Raw genomic sequence first — 20,319 nt, 5'->3', positions numbered from 1 at the left:
TCTCTCTCTCTGTGTCTTTCTCTCTCTCTGTGTCTTTCTCTCTCTCTCTCTCTCTCTGTCTCTATCTCTATCTCTTTTTTTCCCTCTCGACATTTGCGTCACGCTGAGTATGAGAGAAAGAAAGATAGAGAAAGAAGGGGAGAGTCGGTACGCTCGGTGGGGGTGGCTTGGGGGATGAACGGGCCGTGCGACAGAGAATGCGAAAGAGACGGGCCAGAAGGACGGAGATTATCCTGCGGAACTTTTCGACCGCCGGGGGAGAATCTACTGCCTGCGAACGAAACATCTCCCTCAAAAAGCACCCTCCTCCTCGAGCTCCTAGTCCTTCTCCTCCTCCTCCCCTCTTCCTATCCTCCACCACCTCCTCCTCTTCCTCTTCCACCTCCTCCTCCTCTTGCTCCACTCTCCTCGTGTCCACCGTCCTACCCCGCACGTTCACCTCTCTCGTATCGATTCATCCGCGATCTCGGCACCGCCGCCGGATATACCTCCGCGCGTTGGGGGACAAAAAGGAGAATTATGACGCTGTCGGAGGAAGAGTGGAGGAAAACCGAAGAGAGGAGTTCGAGAGAAATGAAAGATATTTCGTTATTTCTTGCAATGTACTAGTATGTGACTCGATATACATATATATACGTGTATGTACATATGTATGTATGTATGTATATATGTTTGTATATATGTTTGTATATATGTATGTATATATGTTTATATATGTATGTATGTATTTATATATGTAGTAATCATTATTCAAAATATTCTTTTTTACATCCTCGTCAAAACGTAACTCGCGTGTGCTCTAATGCTTAAGTAACGGGTAAGAAAGTATCATAGAATCGTTCAACTAAGACTCATTCACACGAATCGGAAGGAAGTTTACAAGACGCAGAGTATTGTCCTTAATGAATTCTCCAATTCAAATTAAAAGTTCGAGATTGTCCGCAGTCGACGAATGCGACACTCGATTCCGTAACAATGCAAAGTTTGGCTCCTTCTATATTCTGTCTCTCTCTCTCTTTCTTGCTTGTTCGTTCTTAATCTTGCTATCTCTGTTTCCACTTCAGTGAGAAAAGGAGAAGATAAAGAAGAAAAAAAAGGAATGAAGCGAGTTATCGGCTGCCTTCTTCACGATACGACTCGTAGAGTTTTCGTATATTACTCGTTGTAAGAGGAAACTTCTTTTTCTTAATCGACATCAAGTTGTTTCTCTAACAAGGAGGAGGTCTCTTTTGATTGCATTTCGATTTACATGCTTCGCTAATTACAAACTTATTCATTAGACAAACTTTTCTTTTTTTTCTCTTCTTTTTCGAAGAAACGACGATGCTCGATTTTTCGGGGACGCTAAACTCTTGATTATTTTCTCGTGAGATTAATACATTGTATGGTAGGTAACGAAATACAAAGTATATATTTTCATAGACGCATCAAATCGCGTCGACACTTTACCATTAAATAAACGATGCTCGTTTACTCACTTAACTAAGATGGTTAAGGGTGGAGACAGAAGACTTTCGTCGAAACTATTTTTCTTTAGGAAATGGCTAAGTGCTAAAATCGTTCGAAGGAATCCTCGTGAAATGTAAAGTTGCATATCTTCTACTGAAAACTCTTTCCCTTATCGAAAGGATAATATTTTTATGTGAACGAAGAGAGGGACAATTTTTGTTCTTTTACCCTTATACACTTCCTTTTTCTTTTCTATCCTTATAACGATACTGTCATGAATTTCGTTGAGTAAAGGATAAGACGAGATGAGGAGAGCTGATAAGTTGAAGGAGAGAACGTATTTAGAAAAGAGAAAGGAGAGAGTGCCGAAAATGGACGGTTGATTTTTTTTCCATCGAAATAAAAAAAAAGATAGATAGGAAAGAGAACAAAAAAAAAGACAAAAAAACAAAAACAAAAAAGGAAGGAAAAGAAAGAAGAAAGCACGCTTTTACCCTGATTCCGTGGCCAAGTTCGTAGGTAATTTTCCACGGGAAATCTAGCGGGCTACATCATTACCTACTAGATGCAGCCTTTGGGTTTGCGTTTACGCGAGAGGGGAAGAAAGTGTGTATGTGCGAGAGAGTAGAGTAGAGATAGTAGAGGAGCGATGGAAAAAGAGAAGAGCAGTAGGAGGGATGGGGGACGGCTCCCTCCTCCTCCTTCTCCTCCTCCTAGCTTTTTTCTCCCCGTCTCGCTCCATGCGAAAAGCGAAAGAACGTCGTTAGTTCGCGCACTTCGTGTAGGGTTGCCTTCGAGCCCTCTCTCTTCTCCCTTCTCCTCCCCTCTTCCCAGTCGAGCACCCCTCCATAGACGTCGCAAAAGCTAAAGGGTAGGGGGTGGTTGGCGGTGGGCGTTGGTTACCGAGGGCTCCTCGTCGACCTCTACTCTATCTTTTTCTTTCTGTCTCTCTCTCTCTCTCTTTCTTTTTCTCTCTTTCTCTCTCTCTCTCTCTCTCTCTCTCTCTCTCTCCTTCTCTCTCTTTCGAGCGCGCTCTCTGTTTCTCTCTTTTTCTCTTCCCCTTCTTTTTCCATCTACCCCAAGCCATCTCTCCTACCACCCTCGAACACGCGTTGGTAGGGCCGCGAGGATTGTATATTCGAGATAAACCATCCTCCCCGTCGTCGGCAATGTCACGCGTGCACCGACCATTTTCCTGAAATATAATGTAACTGGGAACGATGATAAAATATGGCGCGGCCGTACGAATTACACGTATCCCTGCATCTAATAAGGACACGGACCTTTTCATCCCTTTCCTTCCCCCTTGTATTCTTCCATCTTCATTCTTATCAACGTGCTATTTCATCGTACATCACCAGCGAAACTTTTTCTTATGGATTTTATTTTTTCTTTCATTCATTTCATTCATTAATGGGTTTCTTTTTATTTTTCTTTTGTTTTGCTTTCTTTCTTTCTTTTCTTTTTTTTCTCTCTCTCATTCTTTCTTCTCTTTCCTTTTTTTGAAAAAAATAAAGAACGAGAGGTAGAAAAGGAAAAGTTGAGATTGATGGAAAGGATATATTAAAACTTACGAGAATGAACGTTAATATTTTGTGCAATGGTTTCTTTATTATTCGTATGTTATTAAAACTCACTTTATCACCGAAGAATTGTCACTCACAGGATTTTTCTATAATATTATTATACGTACGGTTTTATATTACATTCATACGCTATATAAAATTATAGTATTTATAAAATATTCGTAATTCACAACGTCCAATTTAATTTCACCTGCTCTTTCCGATTTTAATTAAATAATGAAAAAAATCTTGTCGGATCCACTTAATTTTAGAAACACCGAAATAATGTCACTTTCCGTTCACTAGTGTTTTAAAAGAGTTTCCGTATAAATTATTTTCAGCGATGCATTACTTTGTGGATATCTCGTCTCGGTAGAAAATCAGAAGTAATCAGAAATTCGGGACGCGTGTCGGTCGAATTTCATGTTGGAAGATCGACGGGATGTGCGGAAGCAATGTACCGAGCGGTCAGTCGTTTTGCGAGCTACTGACCACTTGCAGTTGCATCCAATGCACGAGGTGCATTCACACACGCGCGCGTGCACGATCGTCGGTCCGTCGGGGTGGGGCCAAATCGCACGCGAACACCTTTCTGGAATTGGATTTTTATGTACGGTCAAACGTGTCTCTTCAAGCCGACCGATTATTTTTTCACATGGTGAACTTAAAAAAAAAAAAGAAAAAAGAAACGAACAATATATTAAAATTACAGTCACGTCGTGTTTCTTTTTTCTTTTATTTCTATGCACTCGATCTATTTAATTTCTTTTTTATTCGATCGAGGATTCTCCGTGATTTCGAAAAGCACACGCTTCTTTCTTTTTTTCTTTTTTGGTGATCGAAGCTCGGTGACAGTTTCCTAACAACTAATGGACCTCACCCCTTTAGCTGGCGAAGTAATTCTTCCCTCTCCCTCCCTCTTGCTCTTTCTCTCTCTTTTTTTCTTTCTCTCTCATTCTCATCCACAACCCCGCTTCCCGAGCCATGGTTCGAACAAAGGCTCCGAATAAATACAAATAGCGCTTTCGAACAATGGCCATCGAGGTCTCCGCCTATATAACGTTGTCTATCTCGTTGGGTCTTCGATCTCGTTCTTTCCGTGTTACTTTTTTACTCGATATCGATTTTCTCAGGGAGACGGGACTGTGTACATCAAGGTAGGCCTATGAACCGAAAGGAATACCTGCCGGGAATGGGTCTTCGCGCTATAATTGGCTTTTGCCAACGACGTATCACGGCATCGTCTATCCGTTTCTGTCTCGCTGATTAGCATAGTCGTTTCAAGATCTTTTTTGTCACGCGCATAATTCTAAAGTTTGCGCTTCGAAAGGGCTCAGAGTAAAGGTTTAAAGTTATATGTATGTATATAGTGTGTACATAGGTATACATGATGCTTGTGACGCATCGTATTCAAAATTTAATATCAATTTCTTCTACAATTTCGTCGAGGTTAACGCGATCACGAGCGTGACCATTTTTTTTCTATCTTTCTCTCTCTCTCTTTCTCTTTTTCTCTCACTATTGTTTTTCTCTGGAGCGAGCATTTTTTTTTATTTTTCTCTTTTATGCAAATCGGATACGGGTATGGGATTACGGTAGCAGGGTAGCAGGCTGCGCTTTTGCCAGTCAGCCCTGGTTTTGAATAATTCTTTTGCGACCCATTCGAACGGTGTTAGTTGGGTGAGTGAAATTCGAACGGTCGTGTAAGGGCGATGAAAACGAAGAAGAGTAAGGCCGACGAAAAGCGATATTTACTTTCGTTTGTGGTCTCGATGGTGCCAGGCGTTACGTATATTATCTTAACAATTGATTTTTCCACCTAGATTTCATTTTATAAGTAGACGTCTCGTTAGTAGTTGAGCCATCTTATCTCAGGAGTACTTTCTTTGCTAAGAGAAGCAAAGATTATAGGAATAAAGGGAAGAAGGCCGAGCTTCCGAGAAGGAATCGTTAAGGTTTCGTCAATGATTTACTACATAAATTTCTTGTCGGTAGTGGTTCGTCGGTATCGAAGTCGAAAGGTTTTAATACGAGGTCAATGGTACTCGAGTAAAACTCGAAACTCGGACGAACGATGGGTCTGTTGACCTCTAAGATTTTTTTTTACTCGAGGGGCTGAAATTGGACCACCCTGTCATTAGCATACAAAAGGTTCGCTCTCGGTGGAGTGCGCCTTGCGGTGGTTAACGACAGTCATTACCAGAGGCTGCCAGCTCGTAAACTTTTCTCGCGGTCCTTCAAAATTCGTCCCTTCTTCTTGCAAGCGTACTTCCGCATTCACCTTGCTCGTTTTAACATTTATTTGTACTCGGCATTGCCTCGCTCCTTAAGGCATGCGAAAGCGGGCGGTCCTAAAAGTGTAAGTAATTGTACGCTCGTCGTTTAGCCGCATACACTGTTACTCGTTTCAAACGAAATCTCCTTCGAGAATGCGAGCAAAATTATGAGCCCTTAACCATACGAATAAAAAATTGGCAACACGTGCACTCACCTCTTTCTTTTCGATCGTTTCTCTTTACAAACGAACAAGTTACGATCGAATAATATTGAAAGGGATTTCGTGAAATACCTACAGTAGGTCGCTGCTATAAACCGTAACACTGATGATTGTCCAATCCTTCAAAAGTCGAGCTTCAAAGAGAACGAGTTTTTTCGTTGTGAACTTGGAAACGCTCTGGCGATCCAATAGAACGACACGAGGCAACGCACTCTTTCATATCCGCTTCCGTTCTCACAGAACGGCCAACGCAAAAAAAAAGAAGAGAGAGAAGACAAAGATATATCCGTCAGCATTTTCGAGCTTCGTACGGTCCGTCGACAATGAACGTGCTAAGCAAGACGAGGTGGTACGGCCGTCTTGAGAAAAGTCTCGCCAGGAAATGCTATCGCCTTGACGAAGAAGGAAACGTCTCTCCTTTTTTTGCGTCTCGCGTTCCTTTTTGTCGTCGGCGGGTGAAAGGGTAGCTAGACGACAAGAGAGAGAGAGAGAGAGAGAGAGAAAGAGAGAGAGAGAAAAAGAAAGGGAGAGAGAACGGGAGCGAAGAACGTGGCAAAGAAGAAGAAGGAGAGAACGAAGGTCGTCGACGACGTGTGGGAAACTGGCCCACGGTATGCAAATCCAAGGAGTTGTGAAGCGGGCGAAGGGCTAGGGGTAAAGAGAATGAGAGTGAGAGAGAGAGAGAGATAGAGAGAGAGAGAGAGAGAGAGAGAGAGAAAGAAAGAGAGAGAGAGAGAGACTCGATGCAAAAAATGCCAACATTCACATTGGCATTGTGCTCGGCTCCCATAATGGGGCCAGTGGCACCGATCTTATGTAAATCGAGCTGGAGATCAAAGACTCGTTCCTCACGGATGCTTGCCCTGCAGATGTACGCTGTCTTCCGTAATTTCTAATTCCGACCTTTCTTCTTCGTTTAACCGAGTCGTTCGCATGCACGCTCGCGCCTTGGCCATAACTTTTTTCTCTACGATTCTTCTTCTTCTCCTTTTTTACTAATTTTGTTGTTTTTCTTAATTTTCGCATTTCGTAAGAAAAATTTATTTTTTATTTAAGAATAAGTATGACAGAAAGTAAAGATATAAAGTAATGCTCATAATGAGTATAATAGTAGTAATTTAAGATAACAACATATCACCATAATTTAATTGGACATCTATGTTTGACTCTAAGCGTTTATCAAGTTCGTCTAAAACTCTCGTTTGGATTAGATCGACGTCTTCCGTTGGACAATAATCATCTTCAGCAGATCTGTGAATAAGAGAATACATTTGTTAGTTTCTTCCTAGATTAAAAAAAAAAGCACGGAGTTTATTTTTTCCTTTTTTTAAATTTTTGTAGAAAATAATCCTTATTTAATATTGCGATCTTTGGATGAACCTCTTATTGAATTAAAATCGCCGTACTACCGAAGATGCTAGTACAGCTCGTTAAAATAAACCACTTGTGCTTTTACATTGTTTTCACTTTCACTTTTTGTCTCTCGTCTCGTTTAATCGGTCCTTGGCAAAACTGCGAGAGAAACTTGGAGCTGTCCAGAGGCGACATCCGGCGGCGTTTCCGCGTCTCTCCCGGAAGCTGAAGTGTTAAAGGGACGAGGGATTCGAAGTGGGCCGAGTGGGTGAATCGATTTTTTTTTTCTACCGCCGCCGGAAGTGAGAATGGAATTTCCTTAATCTCGACGCGAGATGGCACCCAAGTATCAATTCGAGATGATTTTCAAATTTATTATTATTGGATTTCATTTTTTAAACATAATCATCTCGTTCTGACTTAAATTTTATATTTGATTGATGACAAAAATTAACGATGTATATTTTAGTTCGATGTGGACGAAATGAAAAATGTTAAAATAGATGTAAACACGAAAGGATGTTTTACTAATTAGATATACTTTTCTAATTTTTAATATGTATAAGAAAAAAAGATAAAGGCTCACGACAATTAATTGTACAAAAAGGAAAACTGTATAGTAATGAGGAATATATATATATATATATATATATATATATATTTATCACAAAGAAACTACATTTATTTTGAGATACTTAACGCGTCTTGTTCGAGCTACCCGAATCATTAGAAAGTATCTAGATTCGCTTAGGGAAAGCATAATTAGCGTTTACAAAAGCGATTCAGAAAAGAGAGACATCTGTTGACCAATTCCGAAAGGTCTAAGATCTGATTTTGTGCACCCCTATGAATGCCTCACCCTACCTACGGAGAAGGTGGGGCTTGATGGTAGTCTAACGTCTATGTACCCACCCTTCGGACGGCCCTTTTATACCCACCACTTGCGTAACCTCCCTTTTTCTCTCTTTTTAACCCTCCCAGATTCTTCTTTCGTACCATCTGCGACGTCGAAATCTACGTAGAAAGAATGGTGCGAGGAATTCAATTTGGCACTCTTTAAAAATATTCGACGGTAGGACTTTTTAACCATCTTTCGAAAAGTACTCCTAATCGAGATAAAGAATTTCCCTGCATTGGCATAAACGAATAAAATCCCCTGTTTTTATTCTTCTTGCAAGCTAAAGATCGATATTGTGTTTTATTGTTTCGAACGTGCGAATGTTTTCTTACCTGGCAATAGTAATGATCGTTGGTTCTACTGGCAAAGCGGATAGAAATAATGCGAATGTCCCGCCTATTAAGCGTTCGAGATCGTTAGGTTTGGTAATGTGATCCGGTAGATCGGTATCATCTCTAGTGCAACCAGCTTCATGTATGAGTCTCCAATCGATATCGTTGTCTTTGTATACGCTTGTTAATTCACGAAAAATAACTTCTACAGCTTCATATCTGTAATGGAAAATAACAAAATTGAATGTAATTAAATAAAGAGAACAAACGTTATTATACTTAAGTGAATATACTTAAATGTACTAAAGTGAATTCGTGCTTTTTTATAATATAGTGATATCGTACAGTACCAGCTTGCAAACGTCATCATTGTACCATTAATATAGTGGCTTATATAACATAAGGGGGAACAAAAAGAGATAAAGAGAAAGAGAGAAAGAGAGAGAGAGAAAGAGAGAGAGAGAGAGAGAGAGAGAGAGAGAGAGAGAGAGAGAGAACGACATAAAGTTTATAATGCTTGAACGATAATACGGGACTGCAAAAGTCTCGTGAAGCATTTCCTGAAAGCACGCGACCAAATTTAACACAAACACGAGACCAGTTCCGGGTGCTTGTAATTTGTACCGTTCCTCATCCCTCACTTTCTCTTTTCCTCTTTCGACCTCTCTCTTACGTATTTATACCACCCTCCGCTTTTATCTTTATCTGATCACAACTTTTCCATGTTCTCTCTGCAGCTGTGGGTACTTCCGTGCATTTATATTGCCCCACTAACAACAAAAATATTCATAGTAATGATCGAGTTATGTTCTTCGGTGGTCATATACGAGGTATCGAAAGTCGTTAAATAAGATTAATTTCAAGTCGGATCGAGTTGAATACTATGGAGATGATTCGATCAATTAAAAAAAAATTCTTTGACGATTCTGTGACGTTTATCGACACCCTTCAAAATAATTGGACTCGAAATATTCGAAATATCGAATTAAGGAGAAGAACCAGGTGCCATCGTTGAAGCACAGCGGTCTTCGCTCGCTAACGCGTTAACTGTTTATAAGAGGACCGACCATCGTCGTCTTTTTGCCCTCTTTTCCTTGGCTGAATATTAATTATTCTCTTCGGAGAGAGCACCTGCCTTCGACTTCGGGCTGGACGTACGGATATGCCTACATGTATATTGTATATGGATCACGACTCACGATTCTCACCACAGATTATTCTAACAGTTGTGCAACGAACTTAGTAACGATCGCTCTCAGGGATAGGAAACCGGTCTCGGCGTTTATTCGACCTGTTATTTTTGAGACGTTCCGTGCCGCTTGCTACCGATGCACCTTGTCGCAGAAAAATAACTACTTATTTTTGAAGATCCTTCTTAGGAAATCAAAATCATTTATGTCGGCTTGTTAAGGGGGTCCAGTATAACCTGGTAGTTATACCAAGTAACTAGTTATACCAGTTACTTGTATATTTTTTATTTGACGAATTAGTTAAAATTAGCTCGAGTTATCGATAATTACTGATGATTATTTTGAAAATCCTTTTTCTCATCGTTCACGTTTTTTTCGTCCAAATTAAATATAGCCCATAGGAAGTTAGAAGGATACCGAACGGTTAAAAATTTTTTTGCCCTTATCCCGAAAGGCAGATGTCACGGTGGAATCTCTTTAATGCATTTGCCTTAACAAATCTCGACATCGTAATTCATAATTTTCGTACTCTAACCGGTTCTGTCGTTCTCTTTCAATTTTCTTTTTTTTTCTGATACGTTATTTAACAACGAATACGGAGTAGAAAAATGTATACGTTCTATAGACTCATGCATACGCATACATTCGTAAGAAAGAAAGAGAAAAAGAGAGAGAGAGAGAGAGAGAGAGAGACAAAGAGAGAGAATTAGAAAGAAGAGAGAAAGAGAGACGAAGTTGGTCCATGTCGCTCGGCGAATGAATTACGAACAATGGCGGGCCACGTTGAAAAAATAAAGGAAGGAGAACGGCAGGAAGAGGAGGGGGCCCTCATTAGGAAGGGCGCCCCCTGTGTATTTGTCGATAAGGGGACCTATATGCAAATGGCGTCCCTCGTTGAGAGGCGGAAGAAAAAGTTTCTCTCCCTTTCCTTTCCTCCGACAATCCGTCTCTCTCTCTCTCTCTCTCTCTCTCTCTCTCTCTCTCATTCTCTCTTTTTTTCTCTTGGTGCAGGAATAATACTCTACGACGGCGTGGCAACGTAGAAAAAGGAGGGTATAATGTATCGTAATCAGATGATCAATTATTGAGAGCGCGGCAAAAAAACAACGAGGGTTGACATACGACTGACAGGATAGGAACGTATCCGGATATGCTAGGGGAGCACCTTCCATTTCTCTCACGATTTGCTTAAGGGGGTTCTTGTTGCTTCGAATTTTCGTTTGAATCTAGCTTTGAGAAATTTTGGTTCGAATTTGATGGAATGATTAATATTGAATCGATTAAAATTTTTTTACTACAAAATTTATTTCCCCAAACGGACGAAGCAAGTAAAAGAGAACGAAACTGTTTAGAATTCAAAGAATTTATTACATTATGGACGAATTGAAAAAAGGTAGGTAATAATATCTTGCGGTTTGTTAGCTCTACGGCTCTCACGCAGGAATCGTTTAAAGCGATGCGAAGTCGTGTTGACGAAAAAGTAAACACCCGTTGTATGAAGAGGTTCGAGCGAAGCATTAACAAGGTATTCCTGCATTGAAAACGTATCGTTTTCTCCCATCCTTCATGCTAGGTCTTCTTTTATACCGTAACTGTGCATACTTCTCGATATATACACGCTGACAATATAAGGACAATGCACCGATATCGAGTTACTAATTTAAGTAAAGGGTGCTCGTTGGAACGAGACGACGAATACAATGGGAGTTAGACTTTTGAAATTTTTACGATACCACGCTTCGTTATCATACATAATTTATACGAATATAACGAAAATATTTCTTATATCTCGTGAGAACGTAAGTTTTCATGAATCTTTCTTGATATAGAGTATATTTTATGAGATAAGTGTCGAATCGATATCACGTCGAAACGTTATTTTTAAAAACTGTCTCACATATCACGATAATTAATAGATTTTAAATTTTAGTCTTCAAATTTTAGCAATCAAATGAAAATGACGTTAATAATGCGAATTTAGAACAAGTCTTCGTTTAGCTATCTATGGAGATAAATAATTAGTTGATAATTCTTCTTGAAAATATCCGTCTAGAGTGTTTTTTTTCTGTAATTTACTGTTATTATGCCCATTTAAAGCACTAAATATAGGAACAGTTAATGATGATCGTTCGAATTGGCAATGGCCAACGATGGATATATCTTATTCATCAGAAAAATACGGCCACTAAAATAGACATTTTTCCCGAGAATCAGAAGCATCGATCAATTCGTATCGAGAATCGAAAAATATAAAGAACGTTGAGTTGGGTTGGGTATCGGTCGATGTACCTGCTCCTTGGCACGTGGCACTGAAAACACGACGATTTGCCATGTACAAGTTGCAGGTAGTCCGGATGTGTTTGGGGTTGCAGCAGGTATGGTATATGGGCGCGATACACTGAAGGGTGGCCAAAGCCAATCAATAGATATTCATCCCTCATCGAACGTACGATAGCATTATTGATACACGATGCATTCAGTCGTACCCTGAAGCATGCAGGTTGCATTGTTGCCATCGATACACCGTATCAACCTGGAGGAAATTCCATTAATAAATTATCATTAACGAGAGGTATTTCATTTTCCACATTTTATTATCGATTATTTAAAACGTTTTTGACAAGAAAGAATAATCAGCTATAATTGCAGAGAATAGATAAAAGAAGAAAAGGATTCGAGTACGCGGATAATTAATTATATTCATTCGTTATGATTAATGTCGAGCATCTCGATTAATTAACGTTCGAAACTAGGAAAAATGAGTGCGTTCGGTTTAGAAAAGTCGTCGTGTATGGACACAAGTTGTCGGTTTAGATAGCGAAAGGAGAGAGGGAAAAAACGCGCGCTACAGGGTTACCTATGCACGTCCCACTGAGCGAAAATTTGCATGCGCGTTCCGGACTTAATTAGGTTACACGCGAAACGGGTTGAAGTTCACACGCTTCATTAGACATTCCGAAGGGTTGCCACGTTTTGATGTACGCCTTTACCTTTTCTGCCCTTTCTCCCTCTCTTTTTCTTCACTTTGCATTTCGCTGCGTCCTACATACCCTCTCACGCTCCACTTTTGCCTCTGCTCTCCTCGGATGATCTACTCGAAGGAAACAATCGTTTTTTAATGTTACGTTATATCTTTTCTTATCACTTTTATGTCAAACTTTGATTACTGACTTCTGCAAATAGACATTTTACTACGTTGTCTTGTTTGTCTATTATAATTTTATTTCTAAATTTTGTAATGATAAAGTTGTTTCGATATAAATTAACGTCAACTCTTTTCATAAGTTGGAACTCTTGAAAAAGTTCCATTGGTAGTATTTTAATAACTCGAGCAGTTTCTCGTTTCGTTAACAAGTCGTAATTATGAACGATTGATCGTTTTCCTTGTGCCCACGATAACTTTGCTTCTTTTTTCCTTTCTTTCTTTTTTTTGTTTTTTTTTTTATTCTTTTCTTCCTCGATTTTGTCGATAAGCCGACCGTAGAAACTGTTAATAATGTATTATGCTTTTAAACCGTCGACTCTCGAACTCTTCGATCGTCGAGGTAAAGAGAGGCAAGAGAAGAATTCAGATGATGGTCGTTTTGTTCGTTTTAGAATTTCGTTGAGTGTCGTGATCGAAAGCTGATAGGAAAAGAAAAGAGAAAGAAAATGAGGAACGTCCATTAAAAAGGTAATTAGTAAGAAGGATCTGGAAATTCTGTGGCGTATTGAGAATAAATTAATGTAATTATCTCTTGAGGATCGATGGAACTTTGTGAAACGAAACGAATGATTACAGAGAATTCTCAATCCACAAACTTTCTTTTCACTCTATTAAAAATTGAGATTTCGAGTGGTATTTCTCTTTCGTTTCTCACGTCAGCTTGGAAAAATTATACCTATTCAATATTAATTGTCAACAATAATTTCGAGTATACGAATCGTCAATGTACGGCTTATTAACGTTCCAATTAACTCACCTTCTTCTCACCGCGTTACTAAACTCGTTTTCTAAACGAATACTATTAATCTCTGCGGGTGGTTGGCTTTAATATGCTAAACACTTTGCCAGTTTACCCTCGAGATACGCATACATAAACGCGACCGTGTAAACGATGCTTGCTACTATAAATAATTATTATCGATTAATAATTTGAAATATTTAAATAGCTAAATATCTGTACATAATTTTTTATTAGCATGATCTTAGTTTCGGTTAAATCCATACAAAAGAATCGACGTGTTCGTCTCGAATAAAATAAAAAAGAATAACCGTTGTCATTATTTTCTTCTATTGTGTTCTATTTTTTGAAGATTCAACCCCGCCTTTGGCACATTCGAATGTGGAATTGGAACGCTCTCCTTTCGTAGATCATCCGATGGCAACGTGATCTCGCAAGAATTAACGAGCTCTCGTACGAATAGAGATGGGTGCATTCGTATGAGCGCGTACGTGAGACAAGATAGAGTAGAGAAAAGAAAGGGCAAGACACAGAGAGAGAGAGAGAGAGAGAGAGAGAGAGAGAGAGAGAGAGAGAGAGAGAGAGAGAGAGAAAGAGAGAGAGAGGGAGAGAAAGAGTGAGATAGAAAGAGTAAAATTCGTTCGAAGGGTCTCGTCTTTCGTTCTTCTTTCGTAGATATAGTATTCCGTTTAGATTCTCAGGCACGGGCGTGAGTAAGTATGCAAATGAAATAACGAGGGAGCTCAGGGACGTGGTTAAATCGTGCTCGTGTCTCGCCAACTTGCTTTTCGACGATTATAAATCAAGTCGAACAAACGAATGCAAAGTAATTTTGTTGGTTTGACATTTTATAATTATCAGACGATGGATTCATTCTTATATAGAATATATACATATATCTTTCTCTAACTTCTTCTTGAAAAATAATATCTGTTATATATTTTTTCGAAATAGATAAGAATTAATGCGTAAAAAAAAAACAACTGAATGGATCGACGATGGGTGGAGCGTACCTTTTCGAATGACGAATGATGGTTAGAGAGTAGATAGGAGCCCTTGAAGGGACCCATTACGCGTAAGCCGAACACGAAAGGAGAAAAAACGACACATTGTGATGGTATGTATGCGTATGGGGTCGTACCACGTACCGTGGGACTAGAACAAAGGGTCGCGATAAAAACTGGGCATGAATCCAGGCCTTCGCAGTCGACAACGAGAAGGAGAAGGAAAAGGAGGGAGAAGTGGGTCAGCGGGGGCCTTGTGCTCTTTCAAACCTGCTTCTACAGCTTCAGTCAACAACGTGCGTATTCGCTACACGTTCGCTCATTCGCTGCTCCGTTTATTTTTATCTATCGTCAAATCTACAAATTAATTGGAAGATGTCCGAGTGTTTAGTACTTCTGAAATAATCATCCGGCGGCTTTTACTGAACAAGTTCTCCGAGTTCGTGTTAATCCTGAAAATGATCGTACACTCAGTATTTATTATTTAAAAGATTTCGATCATTTGTCAACGGTTAATGGACAAGCGAATGCCTGAAAAAGGCTTTGTTCCGAACATTGTCCCGAAAGTGTGGTTCGTTTCCGTGCACGAGTTTGAATTCTCGTCGTAATATTTCTTTTTTTGCTCTCTTGGAAAGTACAAAGCTCGGTGAGACAATTGAAGAGCGTATGTTGAATGGTATAAAGGAAATTTTTTTGCGCGCCTTCTGCACCCACGGACACAGTCCAAGGTCGCAAGCCATTTCGAAAGGAAAACCGGAGTGGTCGTGGAGTGGCGGATATTAAGAACCGGAATTATCCCACCCCTCCGCACTCTTCTTATATTTATGCGCGTTACGACCTATCAGCCTTCTACCTTGCTTTCGAAGCAAGCAGTTTTTAAGCGAGCGCCGGTCGATCCACTCCTTTTACGCTCGGACGAAGCTTCGTGCAAAATCGATTCTCGCATTTAAAGGAGACAGCGGTGTCATCTTCAAAGTTACCAAGCTACCTGGATTTAACTGGAAAGGCACGAAGAAAATTTCGACTTTGTTCGGCTTTCGGGACGAGTCTGGGATCGAGCCGATATCGAGGATGATTTTATTGGCGAGGGTGTTTTAAAGATGGCCGTTTCTATAGCAATGGCCGGTGATATCGTGGGGATCTGGAGCATTGGGGCATCAGCGAACAAAACCTTCTTTTGCATACAGTTGGCTTAGGGTGCTCGTATGGCCGTTTAAAATGGAGGAAACGATGATTACTTTAAACTCGTTGAGCGAATGAACGTAAAATCTTTATAATTATGGTCGTCGGACTCATGCTTTGATCTTTGATATGGTACATTCAGAAACAAAGAAGAAGAAAAGCCTATGGCGCCAATGGATTTCAAGCCATAGGGTGCTTTGAAAACGATGAAAAAGCTTCTTCTTGCGTCGTTGTCAGCCTCCGTCGTTTTTATCCCTTCACTTTCCATCCGCCCACCTCACCCACTCCCCAGATCTTATGCTTCTTACTTTACCGAAGAACCTGCACCCTCGCCCTATCCATCTTAATATTATTATTTCATTCCGCGAGGCCGTTTTTCAGGGTCTCCTTCTACCTACAACATCGGCCCTTTCCTCTTTCGACCTAATCGTGCGAGCGCGAATCTTTCTTCCCTTTCGCACTAAGAATCATCTTCCGTCCTTTTCTTTTCCTCGCCACCCACGTTCATCTCTTCGTCCTCTTCTGTCACTGGCACCCTCTACTTTCCACAGTACCATCACTTACGGATCAATAGGGTATGGAAGATAAACGCACCTAGATGGGTCGCTGGAGGGGATATGACCGAGCAGGGAGAAAGAAAAAGAGAAAAAAGTGAGATAAAACAAGGAGGAAACGAGAAAGAGAAAGAAAATGTCAGAACGGTAGATACGTTATATTTTCGTGATACCAGATTTTTCTTCGTATATTCGTTAAATTTTTAAAGTCCAGTGTTCATAGAGATTTCAATGTTTAAATGAGGATACGTAAAATATGTTTGAAGCATATTTTTCGTCACTATCCAAAGTGTCTCCTGCAGAAACGAAGGGGAAGACGGAGGCGCATTCACCGTCGCTTCTTTTATCGAAGGATGAGATGGAAGGCGGGCTTTCTTTCTTCCTCTTTTTTCCTCTGTCTCTCTCTCTCTCTCTTTCTTTCTTTCTTTCTTTCTTTCTCTCTTTTTCTCTCTTGGAAGGGGGAAATCGTTAGGAAAGCGACATGCAAATTCGTTTGAAAGTTTCGTGCACCTTTTCCCACTTCCACTACCCTCTGGGCACGAAATGCGGGACAAGGGTAGGCTGTGAGTTTTCATAAGAGATAGAGAAGTAGAGAGAAAAAAAAAAGAAAAAAAATGGAAGAAGAGGAAACGGAAGAAGAAGAACAAAGATCATCGCAAATATTTCTCGCTCTTATCTACTGACTTTTTATGTGCCGAAATCGTAGCGCACTCGAAAATTAAAAATTATCAAAAGGCAGAAGCATAGTTGGACTTTATACTTTTATAGAGATAAAAAATTAGGAGAATGTGGCTCCTCAATCTCTAGGGAAATTTCGAGCTTTCTGTTCGAATTCTCTCTTAGTCAAGATCAAAGCAAAAAATTTTTGTCTGAACTTTCGACGTTGTTAGAATCATGAGTAAAATACTCGAATGGAATGATTCTTTCCTACGTCGAAAATGTTTCAAAAATTTGTAAGCTCGTTCAAACGTAATTTTGTGAAAAAGTTTCTTTTTTTCTTTTTTACATTTTACTTTGTCTTGTTGCTTCGATAATAATTGTGAAAAATTACATGAAATTTTGAGATTCTCTCTTTACTCGGAACTGATTCAACGAATTAAATATTTTCATTGCCGATTAGAAGGATTATCGCATTCGCGTCCTGTTCGTTAACACTCGGAGGAAGAATTTCGAAAATTCAGTACAAAAGGTTTCCCATGCTCTGGATTACTGAAATTTCTATTTGCTCATAGATATCGGTGGAATATTTTCGTGATCGTGTAATGCTTTTAAAACGTGGATTTGTAAAAATCTCTTCGAAAATGGTAGGCAAAATAGAAAAGAAATAAAAAAGAGACGTGTAGGAGAGTGAAAAAAATGTCGATTCGGTTGGTTTCGAATCACTGCAATCGCTTCCCTTTTAGCTCTTCTTTCTTCTTTTTTTTTTATCGTCCGCGTGCCGTCGACGTAGGGGCGAATGGCAATATACGAACAGAGCGAAGCCAAGCCCGTTTAATATCGCAGATCGAGGCACAAATGAATATTCATTAAACACATTTTTCCGATTTTAATTACATCCCCTAAGCGGATCTGGCCTGGGCTTACGCAGCGTTTCCCCCACTCCTTTTTCCTTCTTCCTGCGTTTTCCTCCTCCTTCCTCTTCGCGTAGCTCTCCTCATCGGAAGAGATTTCTCTTTCTACTTTCTACTTTCTCTTTCTTCGTATCCTCTTCGTCCGCACTCTGCGTGCTCTTTAATGAAATCCCCGCGGACGCCATTATTAATATCACCGGTCTTATCTTTGAACGCAATAAAGAATTACTTTGTTATTAATTCCAATGTCCGTCTCTCCTTTTCCCTATCATCGAATAAAATTGGAATGCCGGAGGATCGGATCGAAAGACTCGTCTCGATTCGATGAGATACTTCTCGGCTAAGCCTATGGTATCCGTCTCAATTGAATTTAAAGACAGCCGATAGAACTATTACGGTGGGATAGTATCATTTCGATGACGGATACAAATTTTATATCTTCCCGTTAATAGACCGAAAGAAACAATTATTTTAATCGACGATTATTCTTCATTTTATTCTTAATCCTTTAATAAAGTATAAAAATGATAGGAATCAAAACGATAGATATTTTTCGTTTTCACATGTGAATTATTTTTCATCAACTCCTTTAAATTTTCTCTATCTCCTTTAACCTATCTACCAACCGCACCTCCCGCATATATCCGAATTTTTCTTTGTATCGCGTCTGGCCTGCTTGGCCTCACCCCTGCGCACACATATGACGTGATGGCGAATGGCGAATCGTGCACGCATGCGCTCGATATGATATTTCCTTTCTCGCGATGTACGTCTCACCCCCTCGACACCAGCAGCCCCCACCCACCTGGTTCTGGAAGACGATGGGTGGTTTGGCGATGGTGGTAGAGTAGCGGGCACGGCTCGACAAAGTAAGGGTGTTGCCAAGGGCAACGCTAACGAGCTCCATGAGCGACGTCAGACAGGGCAACACACTCCCATAGCACTATCGCCTACTCCCTTCCTTCTACCGAGCGTCACGACAAACCCTCCTTCCCTCTCTCTCTCTCTCTTTCTTTTTCTCTCTATTTTTCTCTCTCTTTTTCTCTTTTTTTTTCTCTTCATTCTCCACCTCCTACAAACTTGCTTATGTATAAATACATCCCCTTACGCCGTTAGCAACCTCGATATGCGATGTCGCGATGTCGAGAAGTTCTCGGACTACCCTTACGAAGAAAGAACCTCTAGACGTAGAAAGCTGCGAATATAGTGCCCTTCTCCATCTCTCGTCTTTATCCACGTGATTCTATATCCCTTCGATTCGAACTCACCTTTCATCTTCCTCCATTTATTTCCATTTACCATCTAATCCATCATGCTCACTTCATTCATTATACAACACACAAATACACACACCGAGATATATATATATATATATATATATATATATATTATATGTATATATATATGTGTGTGCATACATATTCTTTTTTTGTTCTTTTTTTCAAAAGAAAATTTTGCTCCTTAATACGTTCTAGATTTGATGTATTATATAGAGAGATAGTTTTATGTTAGAAATAAGTAAGTTTCTATTTTATAAGATGTTTAAAAAGTTTTCTCTTTTCAGAAAGACGTGTACGGCACGACAAGGGATCACTCGGAGTGGAGGGTGAATCACCGGGAGTTTATTGGCCACGACGCTCTGTAGCGGAGGACTCGTCGGGGCGGGAAAGCAATTACGTAATCAAGTAATTAGTCCCTGACCTCGGGTAACAGGTTCCGCCTTGCTATTCAACCGACCTGACTTCCTCTCGAGACTCTTTCGATTTTTTTCTTTTTTACTTCGGTATGGATCTTCCGAAGGGAATCTAAGAATGACGATCTTGGCTATGTTTAATCATTGTTATTAATTAAAACGATAGATAGTTTTTTCTTTACCTTACATTTTGTCATTTGATCTCTCTGATGAATATACCTCGATTAATTCATTATCTTTTCTCTTTCAAATTGCTACTTGGAAAACAAAGAAAATAAGAAATTGGAAACACATGTACGTCGTGTTCGTTGAATCTTTATTACGAAGTTCCTTCAACCTAGCTGCGTGTAATTTTTTCAACCTGCAGATGACATCACCAGGATTTTATTTTTTGCTCTCGGAAAGCCAGGAGCACGCGGTTACGAGGGTGGAATTACGACTGGGGTTTGGAGCATGGAGTAAGGTAGAAAGAGGGTGGAGGGTAGGTATGGCGGAGGGTAGATATGGGTGAACCTTACTTATTGTCATATTTTAATATAACGACGGTGTAACAACGCTTCCACGTCTCGTAACGTTTATTTCAATGCCAGACGTTTCTTCTTCATTCTCTCTTTCTCTTTCTGTCTCTTTCCCTCTATCTCTTTCTTTTCATCTTTTCATCTCTATAAAATCAAGGCAGATGCAATGTAATCTACATTAGACAGCGCGACGCGATATTGTCAAAGCTGTGATATTTTATAGATTGATATCGCGCGTTGAAAACAAAACACAGTACAACATTTTTCTTTATATCAAAGTGACTTTACTTTTTCAGTTGAGCCCAGTTTTTGGAATTTTAATATTTTCCCATGCGATCATACGAATTTTAAACTTCAATAAGTAAATATAAACAAATACATATAATATATATATGTATGCGTATGTATCTGTTTATAGTTAGTCTCTTTTATGTTTCTAATCGTACATGTATGCGATATCATTTTATTAAAATATTGGCTTTGTAAATGTAAATTTGGATATGACGTAGATAAGAAAGAAAATTATTGGATATTAGAAGAAAATGAGGTACGGCTTCTGTTTCTGATAG

The 20,319-nt window shown here is 39.7% G+C and overlaps 1 protein-coding gene and 2 long non-coding RNA genes across 5 annotated transcripts in view; 1 reads left to right on the top strand and 2 right to left on the bottom strand.

Moving 5' to 3' along the window:
- Positions 1-3,040: 3,040 nt before the first annotated feature.
- Positions 3,041-6,226, bottom strand: LOC122637613. The gene is made up of 2 exons (XR_006329276.1): positions 3,709-6,226; positions 3,041-3,606 (listed from the first exon to the last, which is right to left on the bottom strand). It is a non-coding gene; the product is annotated as an uncharacterized LOC122637613 (long non-coding RNA).
- A 310-nt stretch (positions 6,227-6,536) lies between these two features.
- LOC122637604 (UPF0489 protein C5orf22 homolog) overlaps positions 6,537-20,319 on the bottom strand; it is a 428,365-nt gene continuing 414,582 nt past the window's right edge. For all 3 annotated transcript variants that reach the window (XM_043829837.1, XM_043829839.1, XM_043829838.1), the window contains 2 exons: positions 8,095-8,313; positions 6,537-6,762 (listed from right to left, as the gene is read on the bottom strand). In XM_043829837.1, coding sequence (XP_043685772.1) covers positions 6,630-6,762; positions 8,095-8,313 — 352 coding nt within the window. In that variant the 3' untranslated portion in view covers positions 6,537-6,629. The remainder of the gene's footprint in view (positions 6,763-8,094; positions 8,314-20,319) is intronic.
- LOC122637609 lies at positions 14,888-19,525 on the top strand. Its single transcript, XR_006329272.1, has 2 exons — positions 14,888-15,606; positions 19,104-19,525. It is a non-coding gene; the product is annotated as an uncharacterized LOC122637609 (long non-coding RNA).

This window comes from Vespula pensylvanica, chromosome 2, assembly GCF_014466175.1.
Source record: "Vespula pensylvanica isolate Volc-1 chromosome 2, ASM1446617v1, whole genome shotgun sequence".
Lineage (NCBI taxonomy): Eukaryota > Metazoa > Arthropoda > Insecta > Hymenoptera > Vespidae > Vespula > Vespula pensylvanica.
Note: the sequence above shows the minus strand (reverse complement) of the source record. Positions and strands in the feature narration are given on the sequence as shown.